At 56.5% G+C, this 18,096-nt stretch overlaps 1 protein-coding gene across 1 annotated transcript; it reads left to right on the plus strand.

Annotated features, from left to right (window-relative positions):
- Positions 1-2,382: 2,382 nt before the first annotated feature.
- NATD1 (N-acetyltransferase domain containing 1) lies at positions 2,383-17,799 on the plus strand. The gene is made up of 3 exons (XM_033221972.1): positions 2,383-2,684; positions 12,466-12,584; positions 13,256-17,799. Exons 1-3 carry the CDS (start codon positions 2,579-2,581, stop codon positions 13,370-13,372), a joined length of 342 nt encoding a protein of 113 aa, XP_033077863.1. The 5' UTR covers positions 2,383-2,578; the 3' UTR covers positions 13,373-17,799.
- Positions 17,800-18,096: the final 297 nt, after the last annotated feature.

Genomic DNA, 18,096 nt, shown 5'->3' on the forward strand with positions numbered 1-18,096 from the left:
TGACATATTTTGGAATGGCCCTGCAATACCATCTCTTGTGGGGGAAATTTGCATGTGTGGAGAATTTCCCTGCCTTTCTGGGTCTTTTCCTGATTAAGGAGAGATTTGACTAAGAGTCTGACACCTTTTAAAGGCCTAAAAGAGACATTTACCATCTATTCTTTCTGAAGTCTGCTATTAGAGGCTTCATCTACATAATAAGAACCTTGGCTTTCCACACACGCCCCTTATCTTAACTCTTTCTGACATCAACTCTTTAGGAAAAGGTTAACTCTTTCAACCAAATGTCAATCAGAAAATCTTTGAATGGGGGGCGGGGGGCGGGGGGCGAGGGGCGGGTGGCTCACGCCTATAATCCCAGCACTTTGGGAGGTCGAGGCAGATGGATCGCCTTTGCCAGGGCAACATGTTGAAACTCCATCTCTACAAGAAATACAAAAAAATTAGCCGGGTGTGGTGGCTCACGCCAGTGGTCCCAGCTACTTGGGAGGCTGAGGTGGGAGAATCAGAGGATTTTCTCAGTAAATATATCTGACAAAGTAATGGCTTGAGCCAGGTAGGCAGAGGTTGCAGTGAGCCAAGATGGCGCCACTGCACTCCAAGCAGGGTGACAGAGTGAGACCCTGTTTAAAAAAAGAAAAAGAAAATATTTGAATACACCTATGACCTGCAAGCCCCCACCACCTTCTGGATGGCCGAACCAATGTACACCTTACAGGTGTTAGGTCTTCGCCTGTAACTTCTGTCTCCCTAAAATGTATAAAACCAAGCTATAACCCAACCACCTCCGGCACATGTTCTCAGGACCTCTTGAGGCTGTGTCCAGGATCATAGTCACTCATATTTGGCTCAGATTAAGCTCTTCAAATATTTTACAGTTTGGCTTTTTTTTTTGTCAACACAACGGAATAATTACTCAGTGGTGAAAAAGATGCAACAAGAGGGATAAATTTCACAGATAAAATATTGAGCAAAATAAACTGGACATCAAAAGTACACACTGGGCTGGGTGTGGTGGCTCACGCCTGTAATTCCAGTAGTTTGGGAGGCCAAGGCGGATGGATCACCTGAGGTTGGAAGTTTGAAACTAGCCTGGCCAACATGGCGAAACCCTGTCTCTACTAAAAATACCAAAATTAGCCGAGCGTGGTGGTGTAGGCCTCTAGTCCCAGCTCCTAGGGATGCTGAGGCAGGAGAATCACTTGAACCCAGGAGGCAGAGCCTGCAGTGAGCCGAGATCAAGCCACTGCACTCCAGCCTGGGCAACAGAGTGAGACTCTGTCTTAAAACAAAACAAAACAAAAATAAAATAAAATAAAATAAAATAGTACATATTGTATGATTCTGTTTACATGATGGTCTAGAAAAACCTAATTAGTCAACAATGCTAGAAGTCAGGGATAGTGGTTAAATCAAAGGGTAGGGCATTGCTTGGAAGAGGGCCCTAGGGAACCAGCAATGTTCTGTATTTTGATTTGGATGGTGGTCACGCGGGTATGAACATGAAGCTTACACTGTAATTAACAAAATATTAAAAGTAACCTGTGTGATTCACTGCACAGCTATGGGCAACAGGAGTGCCCCTTCAGGTGAACAAGAGGGGAGGGTTTGGATCTAAGGCTGAGCCTTGAAGAGGCTAATTAAGTCGTCTTTCAAAGAAGTCTGAGCCCCAAGAGTCCTGTGTGCCTTCAAGCAAATCCCTGCCCCTTTCTGGTATTCAGCCTCCCCATCTGTGGAGTGGATCCAGGGATCCCCAAGGCCTCTTCCCGCATTTCCGCCTCCCTTGGGAGAGGTGGCATTTCACTTCTATCCCAAACAAGGCTTCACGGGACAATTCCTTCCCAGTAGCCAGTAGCCACCCAGGCTGCGCACACGGGTGGGTGCGTGCTCCTAGCACCAGTAGCCGTAGGGCACTAACTGCGTGAGAACTCATGCAAGTCTTTCATTGCCTTAGGCCTCTATTTGCTCAACTGTAAAATGGAGTCAAGCATACCTATTTCTCAGGTTTCTGGTGATAAATTTCAGCGCAGTGTTTACTGAGCGCTTCCTGTGCTCCAGGGCTTTGCTATACACAGGTCGTGCACACAGCAAGTGCTTAATAAATGGTGGCTGCCTTGGGGACGATTAGAATGTCCATACAGGTTATTACGTCTTTTTTAGAAGGGTCCTTGCAGGGGTACCAAAGTTGCACGTGGGACAAACGCAAGACGGAAAAGCAGCCCGGAGCGTTGGCGTCCCGTGTTGTTTTGTTTGGGGCTGCAAGCGGAACGCGGCCGGGGCGGTCCCTTTAAGAGGTGACTGGAATGTATCAAAACAAAAAGGCCGCGCGTCCACTGGCTGCGCGCCGCACGTGACCTCACAGCTGATTTCCTGGCCCCCCCCTCCACTCCTTTTTGTTGCTGCCGCGGCCGCCGAGTGTCAGTTTCAGCGCCGCCGCCTGCGGTCTCCCAGGCCCTAACTACCCCACCGCCTGCCGCCTGCGCCCGCGCGCGAGCCCCGCCGCGCGCCCGAGCCCTCGCGTCGCGGCCGGGCCCCCGCCCGCGCCGCCCGGGTCCCTGCGCCGCAGCCCCGCGCGCATATGGCGCACTCGGCGGCCGCCGTGCCGCTGGGCGCGCTGGAGCAGAGCTGCCCCATCCGCGTGGAGCACGACCGCCGGCGCCGCCAGTTCACTGTCCGGCTCAACGGTAACGCGGCCCCGGTCCGCCCCGACCTTTTGTGTGCGAGCGAGCGGAACCCGCCGGGGCCGCCCCCTTTCTGGGCGCCCGTCCCCCGCGCGCCCGCGGCCGGGCCCCGGCCCGCTGCCCGGGAAGGCTGTTGCGAGCGTGCGCCGCGGGGTGGTCTCGGGCGGCTGGAGCTCCGGGCGCGGGCTGGGTTGCGCTCTGGGCAGGTGGGGGCGCGGTCGGCGCTCCGGGAAGTGGAACGGGCTGGGCGGGGTCAGACTACCCGGGAGAACAGGAGCCAGGGCGAACAGAGGCCACTCCAAAGGCAGAGGCAGGAGCTGGGGCCGCGCGGGTCTCCCGTCTCAGCCGCAGGGGAACCGCACCTGCTCGGGCCCAGTTGTTCACAGCTGTTGGGCACCCACTGAAGGCTCCTGTTTGAGATCCTGGAAAGGTGGTCAGCGGTGACCTGTCCCCTTCTGCGGGTGTTATATGGCTTCTTGCTGCCCCTGGGAATCTTAGTCTTTCTACACCTGGGAGGCCTGCGGACCTGGGGCTGACCGCGAAAGGGGCTTGTGGTCCCTTGCGGGGAATGTTGGAGGGGGATGACTATCACTATCAAGACTTCAGTGGCTCTGGGACTGGCCATTTGCCTCACTTCTGTGTGCCTCAGTTTTTCCCTCTCTGCAGTGGGAATAACACCAATGCACACCCCATTGGCTAGCTGTAAGGATGAAAGGCTGTGACAAATGTAAAGGATCAGACCAGCTTGTGGGGCATTAGTAAGTGCTGGTAAATGTGGCCCGATCGTGATTCGTGAAGCCAGAAAGCAAGGGCAAGTCCTCCTTTAGTGTAGAGAAGTTTTTGTTTTTGTTTTTTTGAGACGGAGTCTCACTCTGTCACCCAGGCTGGAGTTCCTGTGGCACGATCTCGGCTCACTGCAACCTCTGCTTCCTGGGTTCAAGTGATTCTCCCGCCTCAGCCTCCCGAGTAGCTGGGATTACAGGCACGCACCACCACACCCAGCTAATTTTTGTATTTTTAGTAGAGACGGGTTTTCACCATGTTGGCCAGGCTGGTTTTGAACTCCTGACTTCAGGTGATCCACCTGCCACGGCCTCCCAAAGTGCTGGGATTACAGGAGTGAGTCACCACGCCCAGCCACTGTAGAGAAGTTTTGACTAGCCCATCCCGCTCAGGAGGTCCCACAGGTAGGAAATAGAACTACAAAAACGGGGCCATGAACTCCTTGTGGCCCACCTCGTCCCAGTGGGAATGTCCAAGCTGGACCAGCCCTTAGAGGCCACTGTGCCCATTTTCAAGAAGGGAAGGTGGAGGGCCAGGAAAGGGAAAGGTTTGCCAGAGGTCAGGCCGAGAGTTGGGTAGAGCTGGGATGGCCTCCTGACTGGTCTGATTCCCTGGACTGTGGGGCTCCTGTGAGCCACGTTTGGCTTCAGCCAGGAGGGGCCTCTGCCAGATCTCCAATGCTATTTGGAATGTGCCCAGTGTCGAGCCAGGCCCCACTACTGCTTCGTGGATGGAACTGTCACAATACCTTGACGATGTTGTGCCATACCACCCCGTGTTACAGATGAGGAAACTGAGGCTAGAGACCTTAGGAAATGATTGCCCAGCATCACCCAGAACTTCACCGTTGGCCCAGCCAACCCTACACCACCAGGCAGAGGCCAGTCCTGCTACTGCTAGGGTGCCGGCAGGGCTTAGCTGGCGGTGACATTCGGGGCCCTGGCCACTCTGGGAGAGAGGCCTTGTGGCTTTCATATTCTCTCTTCTGAGGTTCCAGAGCGGCCTCTGGTTCCCTTGGGGGCTCGGGAGGCCCATAATACTCAAAGATATAAAGAAGAGGGGATACATTTGGGTTTTTTTTTTTTTTTTTCTCTCCCAAGTGGGTACAGCCAAAGGACAGCCCTCCAGAGCTGGCTGTGGTCAGGGCTGTACATACCCAGCCGTATTTCTAAACTTACCCCCTTCTGGAACTTACTGCCCAGATAGCTGACCACAGATGTGGCTGGGATCTCCCCAGCCAAGCCCAGGGGAGAGAGAAGAGGGAGGCCAGGGGCCCCCAAGGGAGTGGCTGTGCAGCTCAGGTTGGGGTTCTTCTGAGCTTCCAGGTGGCACTGGGTTTGGGTGTGTGTCTTGGGACCAGAGAAGGGTCGTCTGAGTCTGGGCCCAGGCCTCCCTGAGCTGATCAGGACAACAGGCTGTGGTATCATTCCCGACCTGTAAGGCAAGCCTGGAGGCTGGCGCTGTTGTGCCCACTGAGCGATATAAACACTGAGGCTGAGGGGTCAGCTAGCCCCAGGGGCCTGGTGCGGAACTGTTCCTAGGCTGTCCACATAGCAGAGCTAGGCCGATTTCTCTTCCTGCGAGCTCTGGTTCTGAGTGAGGGAAAAAGTTTGAGCAGCTTCGTATATTAAGCACTTAACAGCGTTCTAGGAGGCCTGGTGCACCTGGAGTCTCTTTATTTCATAGCCGCAAAGCACAGGGAGAGGGGAAACTGCATTTCCCATATACAGATGGGGAGACTGAGGCATGGGGAAGTGAAATGACTTGCCCCCAAGTCTTGCACCACAGAGGTGGAGGAGCTGTGATTCACCCCGTTAAGTATTTGTTGAGCGCCTACCGTGTACCAAGCACTCTTAGGTGTTGGGGTCTCGTGTGGCTGACACTTTAGAGAGGGAAATGGACAAGAAATAGAGTCAGTTTTAATGTATCCTGGAAAACAAGGGCTCTCATGAGAGGTGCAGGGGGCAAAGGTGAGGCTGTGTTAGGCAGGGCTGCTATTTAGAATCTTGTGTCCAGGACACCCCTCCCTGGAGGGTGGCATTTAAGTGAAGACCTAAAGGAGTCAAGAAACAGAGCTACAACAGGGAAAAGTGTTCCAAGTGGAGGGAACAGCAAGAGCAAAGGCTCTGCAGTGCCTGCGATGCCTGGTGTGTGCAGGATGGATCAAGAGGTCATGGGGAGCACGTGGTGCAGGGCCTGGAGGCCGTTGTCCTGTGGGCTTGGCTTTGACTCTGAGGCACCTAGGAGGGTCCTGAGCAGAAGAAAGACGGGATGCCCTGGCTCCCTCTGGCTGCTGCTCTAAGGGGAGCAAACTGTGAGGACCAGGACAGAGCAGGGAGGTGGTTACTTTACTAGTCCAGGCACTGCAAAGAGGCGTGGGAGAAACGCCTAAATCCTGGACAGATGTGGAAAGAAGCATGGCTGTGACTTGCTTTTGGGTGATGAGAGGAAGGCTTGAGCTCAGGCTTGTCTGATCCCACATCCCGGTTCTGAAATGCAAGCTTGTCATCACTTCATAGATGGGGGAACCAAAGCACACAGCCTGTAGACAGCTAAGCCAGAGTTAAGCCCCTAGCCTCCATCTGAGGATGGTTTCTGAAGGTTGGAGGCAGCTGGAAGAGACCCCCACCTCCTGGGCAGCCCCTTCCTCAGCCTTCCCTCTCCCTCACAGGCAGGGCTGTGTGTTCCACTTGCTGCAAGGGAAGGGACACTTGAGGGTTGCAGAACCCTGGAACTTTCTGCATCCTCCCTAACCCCCATTTTGCAGACAGGAAGACTGAGGCCCCAGAGAGTCAGCTGCTGTCCCTGGCCTCCCTTAGCACCCCTGGATGCAGTGGAGCTGAGACCACAGCCCCAGGCCTTGGGAGGTGCTCAGATCACAGCCCCAGTATGAGGCCCCTGGCTGTGTTGGGCTGGGCTGGACCAAGGTCCTCTGGGGAGGGGAGGGACCTATGGTTGAGCCTCTCCAGGCTCACTGCTCCCTCTGCCTAATCCACCAATGAGCCACCACCATGTGGCTCCTCTCTGATCCAGGCTCTACTTACAGAGGTGCCAGAAAAGCCAGCCAGGGTGTCTGCTTGTCCTTGTCCAGTGCCACAGTTCCAGCAGCCTGGGCTCTGCCTCCGTCTGCCTCAGTCTCCTCATCTATATATTTTGATCCGCCAGCTCTTCTTGCGGGGTGGGTGTGGGCCGAGTGGAGAAAGCAGAGGTCAACACCTTCTGCAGACTCCACATCTCCCAGAGGTCTTGCCCCTGTCCCCTGTCTGCAAGCTTTGGTCTTTCCCTGTGATCGCCTCCCCTGACAATTTCCTGGCCCGCTTTAGTCCCGAGGTTGGGGAGGGGCAGAGAGAGCATGGGGGTACAGAGACCCAGGGACGGGTCCCCCACGAGCAGAGTAGCTTTAACTTTTCTCAGACCAGCCACATGATGCTGGTGGGGTTCTCACGCCCAGGAGGGAGGAGGGTGGTGGTGATTGTCCCGGGACAGGTGAGGTCTCTGGGGCAGAGAGATGTCGGGACTGGCGTAAGATCATGTGGCAGAGTTGAGACTGGAACTGAGGGCCCTGCCCTGCCCTAGGCTTGCTCCTGTGGCTCCCAAATGACAAGTACTGACCCCCTCTGTTCTAGTCTGAAGTCTGGAGCTCTCAAGGCAACTCTTAGAGCCTAGCCCAGATAAGGGCCTGGGGCCCGGACCAGGCCCAGAGACTGTGCCTATGTTGCTATGAGCCCAGAAATGAAAGCGTGGCTGACAGTGCTGCCTTGGTGTCCTGCTGTCCCATCATGGGGGCTGTGGGCGGCCAGTGGAGGCTTCTGGGCAGGTGACCTTTGGGCTCACCTAGAATGAGAAGGAAGGGTTCCTGGAGGCCCTGGGCAGAAAGGTGGCAGGCAGGGGAACAGCCACCAAAGCAGGGAGGCCAGAGAGGCAGCTGGACCCCAGGCACGTTTAGAAAGCTGTGTCCACAGCCCTGCCGAGGGTCAGGTCAGATGAGAAAGGCAAGGCGAGGAGCCAAGGACCTTGGTCAAGCTGTGGGGACTTGGGCATTTTCGTGGAATCTCCAGACAGGTTTGGGGCAGGACAAGGAGTTGAGTGCGAGGACCGGTATTGCATTTGTGGGCTGTGTCGTGGGTGTAGACACTTGTGACTGGGTGGCCTTTGAAGGCCCTCGAAGGTGGGGTTCAGGCCCTGGCCAGATGCTCCGAGGTTGCCGCCCAGGAGCCCGGCCCATGTAGGGTGTCCATTTAAACCTGATCTTTTCCTCACATGTAGCCCCACCACCACTATGGCCACCCCAGATGCCCTCTGTTCCCCTTTCAGCCTGAAGACCCTCCTTTGACTCAGCCCTATCACCAGTCAACTCCACACACCTCCCTGACTCTCATTCTAGGTGAGCCCAAACATGACCTGTCCAGAGGCCTCCCCTGGCCGCCCGCAGCCCCCATGATGGGACAGCAGGACACCAGGGCAGCACTGTCAGCCACGCTTTCATTTCTGGGCACCGTGGAGCCTGCTGTCTCAGCTCACAGTGACACAGGCACAGCCTCTGGGCCTGGCCCAGGCCCCAGGCCCTTATCTGGGCTAGGCTCTAAGAGCTGCCTTGAGAGCTCCAGACCTCAGACTAGCACAGAGGGGGTCAGTACTGGTCACTTGGGAGCCACAGGAGCAAGCCTAGGGCAGGGCAGGGCCCTCAGTTCCAGTCTCAACTCTGCCAGGTGATCTTACGCCAGTCCTGACACCTCTCTGCCCCAGAGATCTCACCTGTCCCAGGACGATCACCACCGCCCTCCTCCCTCCTGGGCCTCAGGTTCCCCATCTGTATATGGGGCTGTGAGACTCTTACCTGTTTAGTGGGATGGTTGTGAGGATTGTTGTGTGGAGAGAGCAGAGCACGAGCCTGCCCCATGCTGGGGCTGCACACGCTTGGGCCACCACCGTTCCTGTCCTGCCGTCTCCTGGGAGCCACAGCCCGAGGTGCGGGCCCGGCTGTGGGAAGGCCAGCATGCTGGTCCAGCCAGTTGTCCACAGGTCTGCCGCAAGGCCCTAGTGTGTGTCTGGCAGAGACAGAACAGCAGTTGTTTCAGTTGGACAAATATTTCTTGGGTATCTACCCTGAGCTGGGTGCCTGGGATATGGTAGTGGCTGAGCTGTGCGATCACTGAGGGCCAGTGGGAAGCAGAGGCCTCCCAGGGTCAGGCCCATCCATGGCCCAGGTGGCTACTGCAGAAACGCTGACGCAGGGCGTGCACAGAGGAGCAGAAATGAGCTTGCCAGGCTTCTTGTGTCCACCTCCCTGCTCTGCAGAGACTGTGCTGGAGCAAAAGCTGAAGTCTTTTTGGTGGCTTGCAGGGTTCTGTATGGTCTGGCCCCAGCACCTCTGACTTGGCTTCCCAACCCTCACCCCCGGCTTGTTCGGGCCCAGCCACTCTGGCCTCCTTGCTCTTCCTTCAGCCTCCTATCCCAGGGCCTTTGCACATGCTATTCTCGCCAGTGGATGCCTCATACCCCACATCTCCTTTGGGGTCCCTGTATGCCCTCTTTACAGTGGCAGCCCTGCCCCTCCCCATCCACCCCTCCTCTGCTGTGTAGTGATCCTTGTCACCTGTCAGCTTATCACCTGTGATGCATGTATGTATTTATTTGGAGACAGGGTCTCATTCTCACCCAGGCTGGAGTGCAGTGATACAATCGTATCTCACTGCAGCCCCAAACTCCTGGGCTCAAGTGATCCTCCCGTCTCAGCCTCCCAAATAGCTGGGACCATAGGTGTGTACCACCATGCTCAGCTACCCTTTTTGTTTTGTTTTGTTTTGTTTTTTCTTGAAATAGAGTTTTGCTCTTGTTGCCCAGGCTGGAGTGCAATGGTGCGGTCTTGCCTCACTGCAACCTCCGCTTCCTGGGTTCAAGTGATTCTCCTGCCTCAGCTTCCCAAGTAGCTGGGATTACAAGCACCCGCTGCCACGCCCAGCTAATTTTTGTATCTTTAGTAGAGATGGGCTTTCACCATATTGGCCAGGCTGGTCTCGAACTCCTGACCTCAGGTGATCTGCCCACCTTGGCCTTCCAAAGTGCTGGGATTATAGGAGTGGGTCACTGTGCCTGGCCAACTTTATTTTTATTTTTGTAGAGACTGGGTCATCATGTTGCCCAGGTTGGTCTCCAGCTCCTGGGCTCAAGTGATCCTCCTACCTCTGCCTCCTAAAGTGCTGGGGTTACAGGCATGAGCCACCGTGCCCGGCCCCTGTATTATTTATGATTATATTACTTATTATGTGTCTTCCTCAGTAGGTAAGATCCATGAGGAAGAGTTTCATCAGTTTTGTTCACTGCTGCCTGCCCTGCAGCCCAAACACTGCTGGAACATAGTAGGACCTTAATGAGCCTGGGGTAATTAAATGGCCAGGCTAGGTAGGCAGCTCCCTTGGTGACCGGGTCAGTCTCAAAATAGCCTCCTATCTCTGCTCACCTGTCCTGGGTGAGTTGAATTAACCCCAGCAGGTGGGGAGCCAAGAACCACATCCCTTGCTGTGCAGCCAGGACAGGCGGCAGTGGCCACAGCTGGGCCTTGGCCAGGGTGGCATACACAGTCCACAGAAGGACAGTCAGGCCCACAAGGAGGAGGTAGCAGGGCCGGTGCGGGGGCAGGGCTGCAGGCATGGGGCTGGGGAACCCTCAGCTGGGCCTGGCAGGAATGGGGAAAGGGCATCGGTCAGAGGGAAATGCCTAGGCGATGGCGGGTGCAGGAAGTAGCAGGTGTGTTGGTGGAGCAGAAAGAATGGCTGTGGCTCAGGACCTGCAGGCCTGGGCTCCAGCGTCATCTCGGCCTGCTGTGTGACTTGGATCCCTGGATCTCAGTAGTTTCTTCTCTGGAAATGGGAGATGAATTGTAGCCATCTCCTGAGGCTTTGGGGAGAATCAAAGGAGAGACCAAGAGCCAGAAAGCCTCCTTGCTGCCGTTGGCCCCGGTTCCGGTGGCCCTGGACTAGTGGTTGGACCTCTTGGCCCGTCAGCCTTCCCCTCGTGTTGCCCAGCGCAGGCTTTAGGGGCAGATTCTCTGGGGCTTTGAAGTTAAAACACGTGAAACACAGCGTGCTTTTAAAGAGTGGAGAAAGACACGTGGCGATGAATGTCTTCTTTCAGTGCCAGCGTGTTGAGTCTCCCACCTTGGAACCTTTGCCCTGGCCATGCCCCTGCACCACCTTCCCGGCACTCCCCTCTCAACTCAGAGGCTTTGGGGATAATCAAAGGAGAGACGGAAGGCCACTGAGCTGGGCATGGTGACTTCCCCTCCATTGGAGGGGCCTCCCTGATGGCCCCCTTTCGGCTTGTTTATTTCATTCACACACTTGGCGCTCCCTGAAACTAGAAACCTCAGTGTTGTCCTAGACTCCCCTTTCCCTGCTCGACCACATCCGAGCCATCAGTAAATCCCGCTGGCTACGCTTTCAGATACCATCCAGTCAAAACACTGCTCCACACAGCCACACTGCCCCTGCCCTGGTCTGTGTTCCGTCTTCACCTTCTGGGCTCCCTGCCCCTGCTCCCCATCAGTTCTCCCCACAGTGGCAGCAGAATTCTGTGGAGTCGTGAATCACATCCGTCCCTTTGCTGAGGGGCTTCCAGTGGTGCCCAGCTCAGAAGGCTTAGGAGGCTCTGCAGGACCTGCTCTATCACCTCCCTGCCCCCATCTCTGCCCTTCCCCTCACCCACCCCACTCCAGCTGCCCCTCATTCAGGCCCACTCCCGCCTCAGAGCCTTTACACTGGCTGTCCCCTCTGCCCAGAACACTGTTCCCTCAGAATGGCTGGTGCCCTCTCCTTCCTGTCTTCACCTGCCCCCATTCCCTGGCATCCTACACATCCACTTGCTTTTCATGTTTATTCTTTCTCCCGTTTCGGTTTTATGGGGGTAGGACTCCTTGTCTGGCTTGTTTGCTGCTATATTCCCAGCATCTGAAACAGTACCTAGGGTTCAGGAAACATTTGGTGGATGGATAAGTGGATGGGTGGGTCGATAGATGGATGGGTAGGTGGACAGGCAAACAGATGAGACACTGAAAACTGTGGTAGGCCGGGCGCGGTGGCTCAAGCCTGTAATCCTAGCACTTTGGGAGGCCGAGACGGGTGGATCACAAGGTCAGGAGATCGAGACCATCCTGGCTAACATGGTGAAACCCCGTCTCTACTAAAAAATACAAAAAACTAGCCGGGTGAGGGTGGCGGGCGCCTGTAGTCCCAGCTACTCGGGAGGCTGAGGCAGGAGAATGGCGTAAACCCGGGAGGCGGAGCTTGTGGTGAGCTGAGATCCGGCCACTGCACTCCAGCCTGGGCGACAGAGCGAGACTCCGTCTCAAAAAAAAAAAAAAGAAAAGAAAAAAAAAAGAAAACTGTGGTTAGGAAAAACTTCAGTTAATTGTTTGCCCAGCAGGAGTTTGGGGTGGACTGGTGAGCTCCAGGCCTGGCAGGCCTGGTGGAGTGTGAAGACGCATTTGTTACTGTCTCCCGTGTCCAGCGTCATGGACTCTGCCACAGGCCTCTGATCTTGCCTGCTGCATTTCTGTCAGGGTCCAGCAGGTGGTCCTGATGCGTGGCACAGCGCTGCCTCTCTTGTCTCTTCATGCTCTGCCTTAGTTGCAGATTTGCTGAGCCCTGTTCTGTGTCCAATGCTGGGTCCTGGAGCCAGATCCAGGGGTGTGGTGGGGTGGGGATGCAGAGAGCAGGGCTACAGAAGGGGTGGTAGGGCTCTGGGATGCTAAGACTGACGTAGTAGCAAAGGTTCAGGTGTTCTAAGCACTACTGTAAGCATGTCACAGAGGTTACCTCATTTAATTTTCCAAACCACCCTATGAAGGACATTTTATTGTATCCCCACTTTATGGATGAGGGGACTGAGGATTTAGCTGTAGCAGTTGAATGGCTCCAAATGCCTGTCCCTCCACCCCAGCCTGTGCACCTGAGTCCACTGGGATGGGAGTCAGCATAGGCTTACTTGTCTCCACAACCCCCAGGATGTCATGACCGGGCCGTCCTGCTCTATGAGTACGTGGGCAAGCGGATCGTGGACCTGCAGCACACCGAGGTCCCAGATGCCTACCGTGGGCGCGGCATCGCCAAGCACCTCGCCAAGGTAGGGTAGGCAGGCGGCAGGGCCAGGTGGGAGCGGGGACATGGGAGCTGCCACCCTCCCTCAGAGGAGACGGTGGCCCTGGTGGCCAGTTCAGCCTGCTTCTTGGCCCTGAGTCCTCTCCGGGCGGGTGGCAGCCTTTCTGGGCCCAGGCTCCTCCTGTTCAAGACCCTGGCGTGGCTGAGCCTCCAGGATCCTTACACACCTCCTGTGTGGCAGGTGCTTCATGGGAGCCCCATTCCTGCCCCCAACCCCTTCATCCTCAGGGAATCCCAAATCCCAGGCTATCTGGAGAGCAGGTTTGGGCTTGGTGAAGGGAGTTACAGCCAGAGCAAAGCAGACCCTGAGGGCTGCTGCTGGGACTTAGCTGGGCCGTTGGCAGGCTTCCCCTCCTCCACCCCCACCCCGCCAGGAGAATTGCAGAGCAACCTTTGCCCTCCGTGCTGCCTGGGGCATGGGGGCTTGTACCTCCCTGGGGAGAGGTGATGTGTTTTTTTTCCTTGTGTACTGGACCAGTCTGTGGGGATCATCCCAGGTGATGCTGAAGCAAGAGAATTACTGAGCAGAGCAAAGTGGGTGGCCAGGGAGCCGGGGCCTGGGGAGGGAGCAGATGATGCCACCTTTCTGGTGCCGGCTGCAGGCCCTGACCACTGTCCTCTCTGCCCGGCTCCCAGGCCGCCCTGGACTTCGTGGTGGAGGAGGACCTGAAGGCCCATCTCACCTGCTGGTACATCCAGAAGTACGTCAAGGAGAACCCCCTGCCGCAGTACCTGGAGCGCCTGCAGCCGTAACCCTGGCCTGCAGGCGGGAGCGCTCCCTGCCAGACTCTTCCACGTGGCCTTTGCCTGGCCCTACGTGCTCTCAGGAACCTGGTCCCACTGGGAACAGACTCAGAGTTATTTTTGTAAGGACACTTATCTGTGCTCTGCGTCCAGATCCCTGGAGGCCGCTGACCAATGATGGGCGGTCACCCGGTAACTGAGGTGGCAAGGAGGCCGGGTAGTCCCGGCAGCTCCCACTCTGCAGAGACCAGCAGCTTCGTGGGAGGCCTGTGGGCCGCACTAGGGGCTAGAGCCAGCCTGCATCCCGCCCGCCGGCTTCCACTTGGAGATCAGCAGGAGGGCCAGTGCGGGACCCCTGCTGCCACCTCTCCTGGGCCTGTGTCCTTTCTGGAAATTAGGAAAGTGTGCCCCAGAGCCAAGAGGAGCAATAAGAAACCTCATGTGCCAGCTTCTGAGGGTGGCAGCGCCACACCCCACCTGCCACCAGCGCTGCCCCTTTCTCAGACCCCCATGCCCAGTACAGGCAGGGCCCTGGAAGGGAGCAGCTCTCGCTGACAGAAACCAGGAGAGTGAAGGACTGAGTACCGGCCAGGCTCAATTGCACGTGCGGTTCACACGTGTGAACACCCAGGATGTGGTCGACAGGCGGGCTGGTGGTGGGTGCCGTGGGTGTCTCCCTCTCCTTGGTATCCCCATCTTTTTTTGGCCTCTCATGTGTAGGTTCTGCAGGAAACCAAGGCCCCATCCCCCTGGGCTGCTGTCCCCCATACCCCTGTCTGCTGGGAGCAGCTCCAAGGGGGCCTGAGCAGCTGCAGGCCCGTCCCTTGCTGGCTTTGACCACCTGCCTGAGCGTTCTCCGAGAAGATGTCTTGGAGCTGGGGTGGGAGAGAGGCTGACTGTTCTCCAAAAACTGCCATCAGCATCCAAGAGGAAGAAACATCAGGCACAGGGGTTTCTGTGCTGCTGCCAGACATCAGTGTCCTCTTTTGGGCTGGCTAAGCTGGATACACTCTGCTGCCCATCCGGCCCTGGGCTCCTCCCCAACGCAGCCTTCCTGGGTGCAGTCTGGGAGACACACCAGCACGCTTTGGTGGGACCAGCCTTTCCCGGGCATGCTGGCTTCCCCTGGGGCTGGCTTAGGTCCTGCCCTCTTGTGTCAGCTCTAACAAGGGTCAGATTCGTCCCTGCTCCTCTGTAGAGCTGGAGGGTGACCCTGGAGCCAGGGGCCCTTTAGGGCTGAGACATTTGTTAGTCAACACCACATCCCTTGGGAGTGATGCATTCCCACCAGGCTTCGAGGTGCGTCAGGCTGGGCTCTGGGCAGTACAGGGAGAGGTCGACTCCCCCAATGCAGCAGCAGTGGTTGCCATGGTGACTCCTCCCTTTGACTCCATGCGCAGGCGCTGGCTGGCCTATGGTTGCATTTTCCACTCATCTCCTTGCTATCCCCAGTCTTGGCACCGAGACCCCCCGCATTCCTTCTCCAGCCACAGCAGCTCAGGGGTCTTCCTGCCTGGACACAGGACCATGGAGACCTGCATGTGCAGGGAGGCCTGGCATCCTGCCGATGGGGGTCCTGGAGCCCCAGAGTTTCCTCGAAACCCCTGCTGTGGGTCACAGTGTGGACCAGCAGGGGTCACCATCCTGAGCACCCCCCACATCCCTGCCCCTTGCCCTGTGGCAGATGCTCCTGCCCTGGCCTCCAGGAATTCGGCTTTTTTGCAGAGGGCTTGTGTGAGAGTTCCGAGGAGGCCCTGGGCCTCCAGGGAGATGCAGCTGGCAGGAGGTGGGCCGAGCTGCTCCGGGTCCCCTCCAGGGCTAGGGGTGGCCCATTGCTGGCAGAATTTAAGAAAAGAGGAGGTTGTAGGCACAGAGGATGGGCAGCCAGGCCTGGGCCTTCCCGTTACTGTCCTGGGGCAGCAGGGCTAGGGGCCTCCTTTCCCCTCCCTAAGGTCACCCCCTTCCCATGCACACGTCCCTCCCTACGTTCGAGCACATAGTCCATCATGACCACCCAGGAGCTCAGTGAGCTGAGGCTGTGTCCCTGTGGCCTCCAGCCCACCCGCAGGAGGGTCCCTTGCAGTGGCAGTACAAGGAGCCCCCCACAGGAAGCCCTTGAGAACCAGGAGGGAATGGGCCTGGCCCCACCCTGTTCCCACTCTCACCTAAGATTCCTCCCCCTGTGTTCTAGCCGGTGACTCTCCATCCGACCAGCCCACAACCAATACTGGAACCAGGAGGCTTGGGGTGGTGGAGGCCTGCAGAGACCCTGGGCCCAGGAACCGAGACTAGGGCTTTCTCAGGAGGCCTGATCCAAGCTCCCGCTGGTATGACCTGGCCTCGCCTCGGGCTGCCTTACATCACCACTAACCCACGCCAGGGGGCTAGGCAGGGCTTCATGGGACCTGGCCCAAGGTCTCCAGCAGAGCAATAACCACATCTCCCCAGGTCGGGTCGCCACAGACACCCTGCCCTGGAGTCCCCAGCCCATCCCGTCTGGTGCTACCCTGTCTGCCTGGCAGCCTAACCTCACCCCTCCCATCGGGTCACCTGGGAGTCCTTGGTAAGGATGCCACCACATGGGGACGGTTTATGCATCTGGGTGAGAGCCAGAGTGGGGTAGGGGATGCTCGGGGGCCTGCAGGTCTCCCACAGAGCTGCTTTCCTGCCCGCCTCACCCTGTGGGTTTGTATTTCTTGCCCGGTCAAAATAGGCAGTGACTCGTGCCTTCCCTCCTCAGGGCCCGTGGCAGGGTGTGGACCCAGCTGGCCCTGGGACCGCCCCCTTCCTCATTCTCCAAGCTCCTCAACAGGTCTCAGAGGAACGTTTCCATAAAAGGTGTGGCCTGACTTGCAGTGCTGTCCCCACACGGTCGCCTCCCCAATAGCAACCTGCTGGTCAGCCCTGTCCTTAACTGGTGGGGAGGTTGAGGTGGGAAGGGGGAGGCGGGCTTCCCTCCCTGGTGTCTGGCCACTCTTCTCAGTCCTCAGCCCAGCCTTCAGTGTGGAGAGCGAGACCCTGAGTGGTACTGGGGCTTGGCTGAGGTCTCCCCGCAGGATAACAGTGACTTCAGGACCCCAGACCCCAGTCTGGGCAGCTCTGCCTTTCCAGCTGGCCCAGCCCCCACATCACAGTTCCCTGCCATCTCCAGGTGCAAAAGCCCCCGAGGCCACAGCCCAGCTATGAAGCAGAGTGACTTTGTGGGGTTTCCTAGGAAGGGGCAGCGATGCCATGTATGAGATCCGCTGTGCCATGAGAAGTTGCTCCTTTGGGATTTCTGGTCCACTGCAGGGAGGTGAGGCCCAGCCTCATGTCAACACATGCCCATCAAGGAAAGCTGTGGCTAATGCTTACAAAACAAGTGAAAATATTGCACCAGGCCCAGGGCCACATCTCATTCCATGCCAGCTACTGAGGGAGGGAACAGACTGCAGGACAATTTCTCCTAGTTCCCACTCAGAATGAAAGAGAAAGTGTCAGGCCCGTTGCAACCTTTTTTTTTTTTTTTTTTTTTTGGAGATGGAGTCTCGCTCTGTCGCCCAGGCTGGAGTGCAGTGGTGTCATCTCGGCTCACTGCAACCTCCACCTCCCAGGTTCAAGTGATTCTCCTGCCTCAGCTTCCCAGTAGATGGGATTACAGGTGCGTGCCATCACGCCCGGCTAATTTTTGTATATTTAGTAGAGACAGGGTTCCACCATGTTGGCCAGGCTGGTCTCGAACCCCTGACCTCAAATGATCCACCCGCCTTGGCCTCCCAAAGTGTTGGGATTACAGGTATGAGCCACCTCACACGGTCCCGTTGCAATCTTATTCCACTTTGTTTTCACAGCAGTCCCGTGACATGCCCATTATTAGGCCTATTTGATAGATGAGACTGAGACTCAGTAAGGGGTCACAAGCCAAAGCCCATGCTACTTGAAGGGCTTAGGATCCAGCCCAGCTCCCGTCCTCTTGGTGGCACCCAGCTTGTGTGATACGAGGTCTTATGTCTGCTTGTGGTGACAGATGGCCTTGAAAGCAATAAACATAAAACTTCCAGCAACTTCCCACTCAGCTGCAAGCCTGCTGTGGGTCCTGCCTCGAGCCGTAAGGTGAGCAGCTAACCAGTGCTGGGCTGGTATGGAGAAGGCTGAATGGCCTGTGAGGCTGGGGTTGTAGGCAGGAATATTCATGGAGCCCCTGACCATACACTCACACTGCTCTTCCTCAGTTCAGGGTTCTTGGATTTGCTCAAGTCCACCCAAATATCCCTTTATGATTCTCAGGGTCCCACTCCTTCCAGATCCAATGCCCTAAGTTTTACATAAGAGTTCCGGCGAGGCTGTGAATTCAACTTGTGTTGTAACTGCAACCTGCAGGATCAAATTTAGGGGTATGTTTTTCAGTTGTATCAGTCTTATGGCTACAAGATATTAAAGAGATTCTTTTCTGGTTATCAAAGATGCTGTTTTTCTATCCAAGTCTTGAGCTGGGTTTATCACTTCTGCTGACTCCAGTGTAGTCAGAAGCCAACAGTCTCTCCAGCTGTCCCCGTGACATGAAGGGCTTCAGCCATTTGGTCTCTCAAGCTTTGCCTTCAAGAGACACTTCACTCTAGGCACTTAAAATAGGTGATGTTGTAAGGACTAGTTTTGTCACTGAATGCTGTGACTTTCTAGGGTACCACATCCCCTCTGACAGTTAGGTCATTACTGTGTTCCAGCCCAATCCAGGCAGATAACCAATCCCCGAT

Source organism: Trachypithecus francoisi, unplaced genomic scaffold, assembly GCF_009764315.1.
Source record: "Trachypithecus francoisi isolate TF-2019V2 unplaced genomic scaffold, Tfra_2.0 Contig00073, whole genome shotgun sequence".
In the NCBI taxonomy this organism is placed as follows: Eukaryota; Metazoa; Chordata; class Mammalia; order Primates; family Cercopithecidae; genus Trachypithecus; species Trachypithecus francoisi.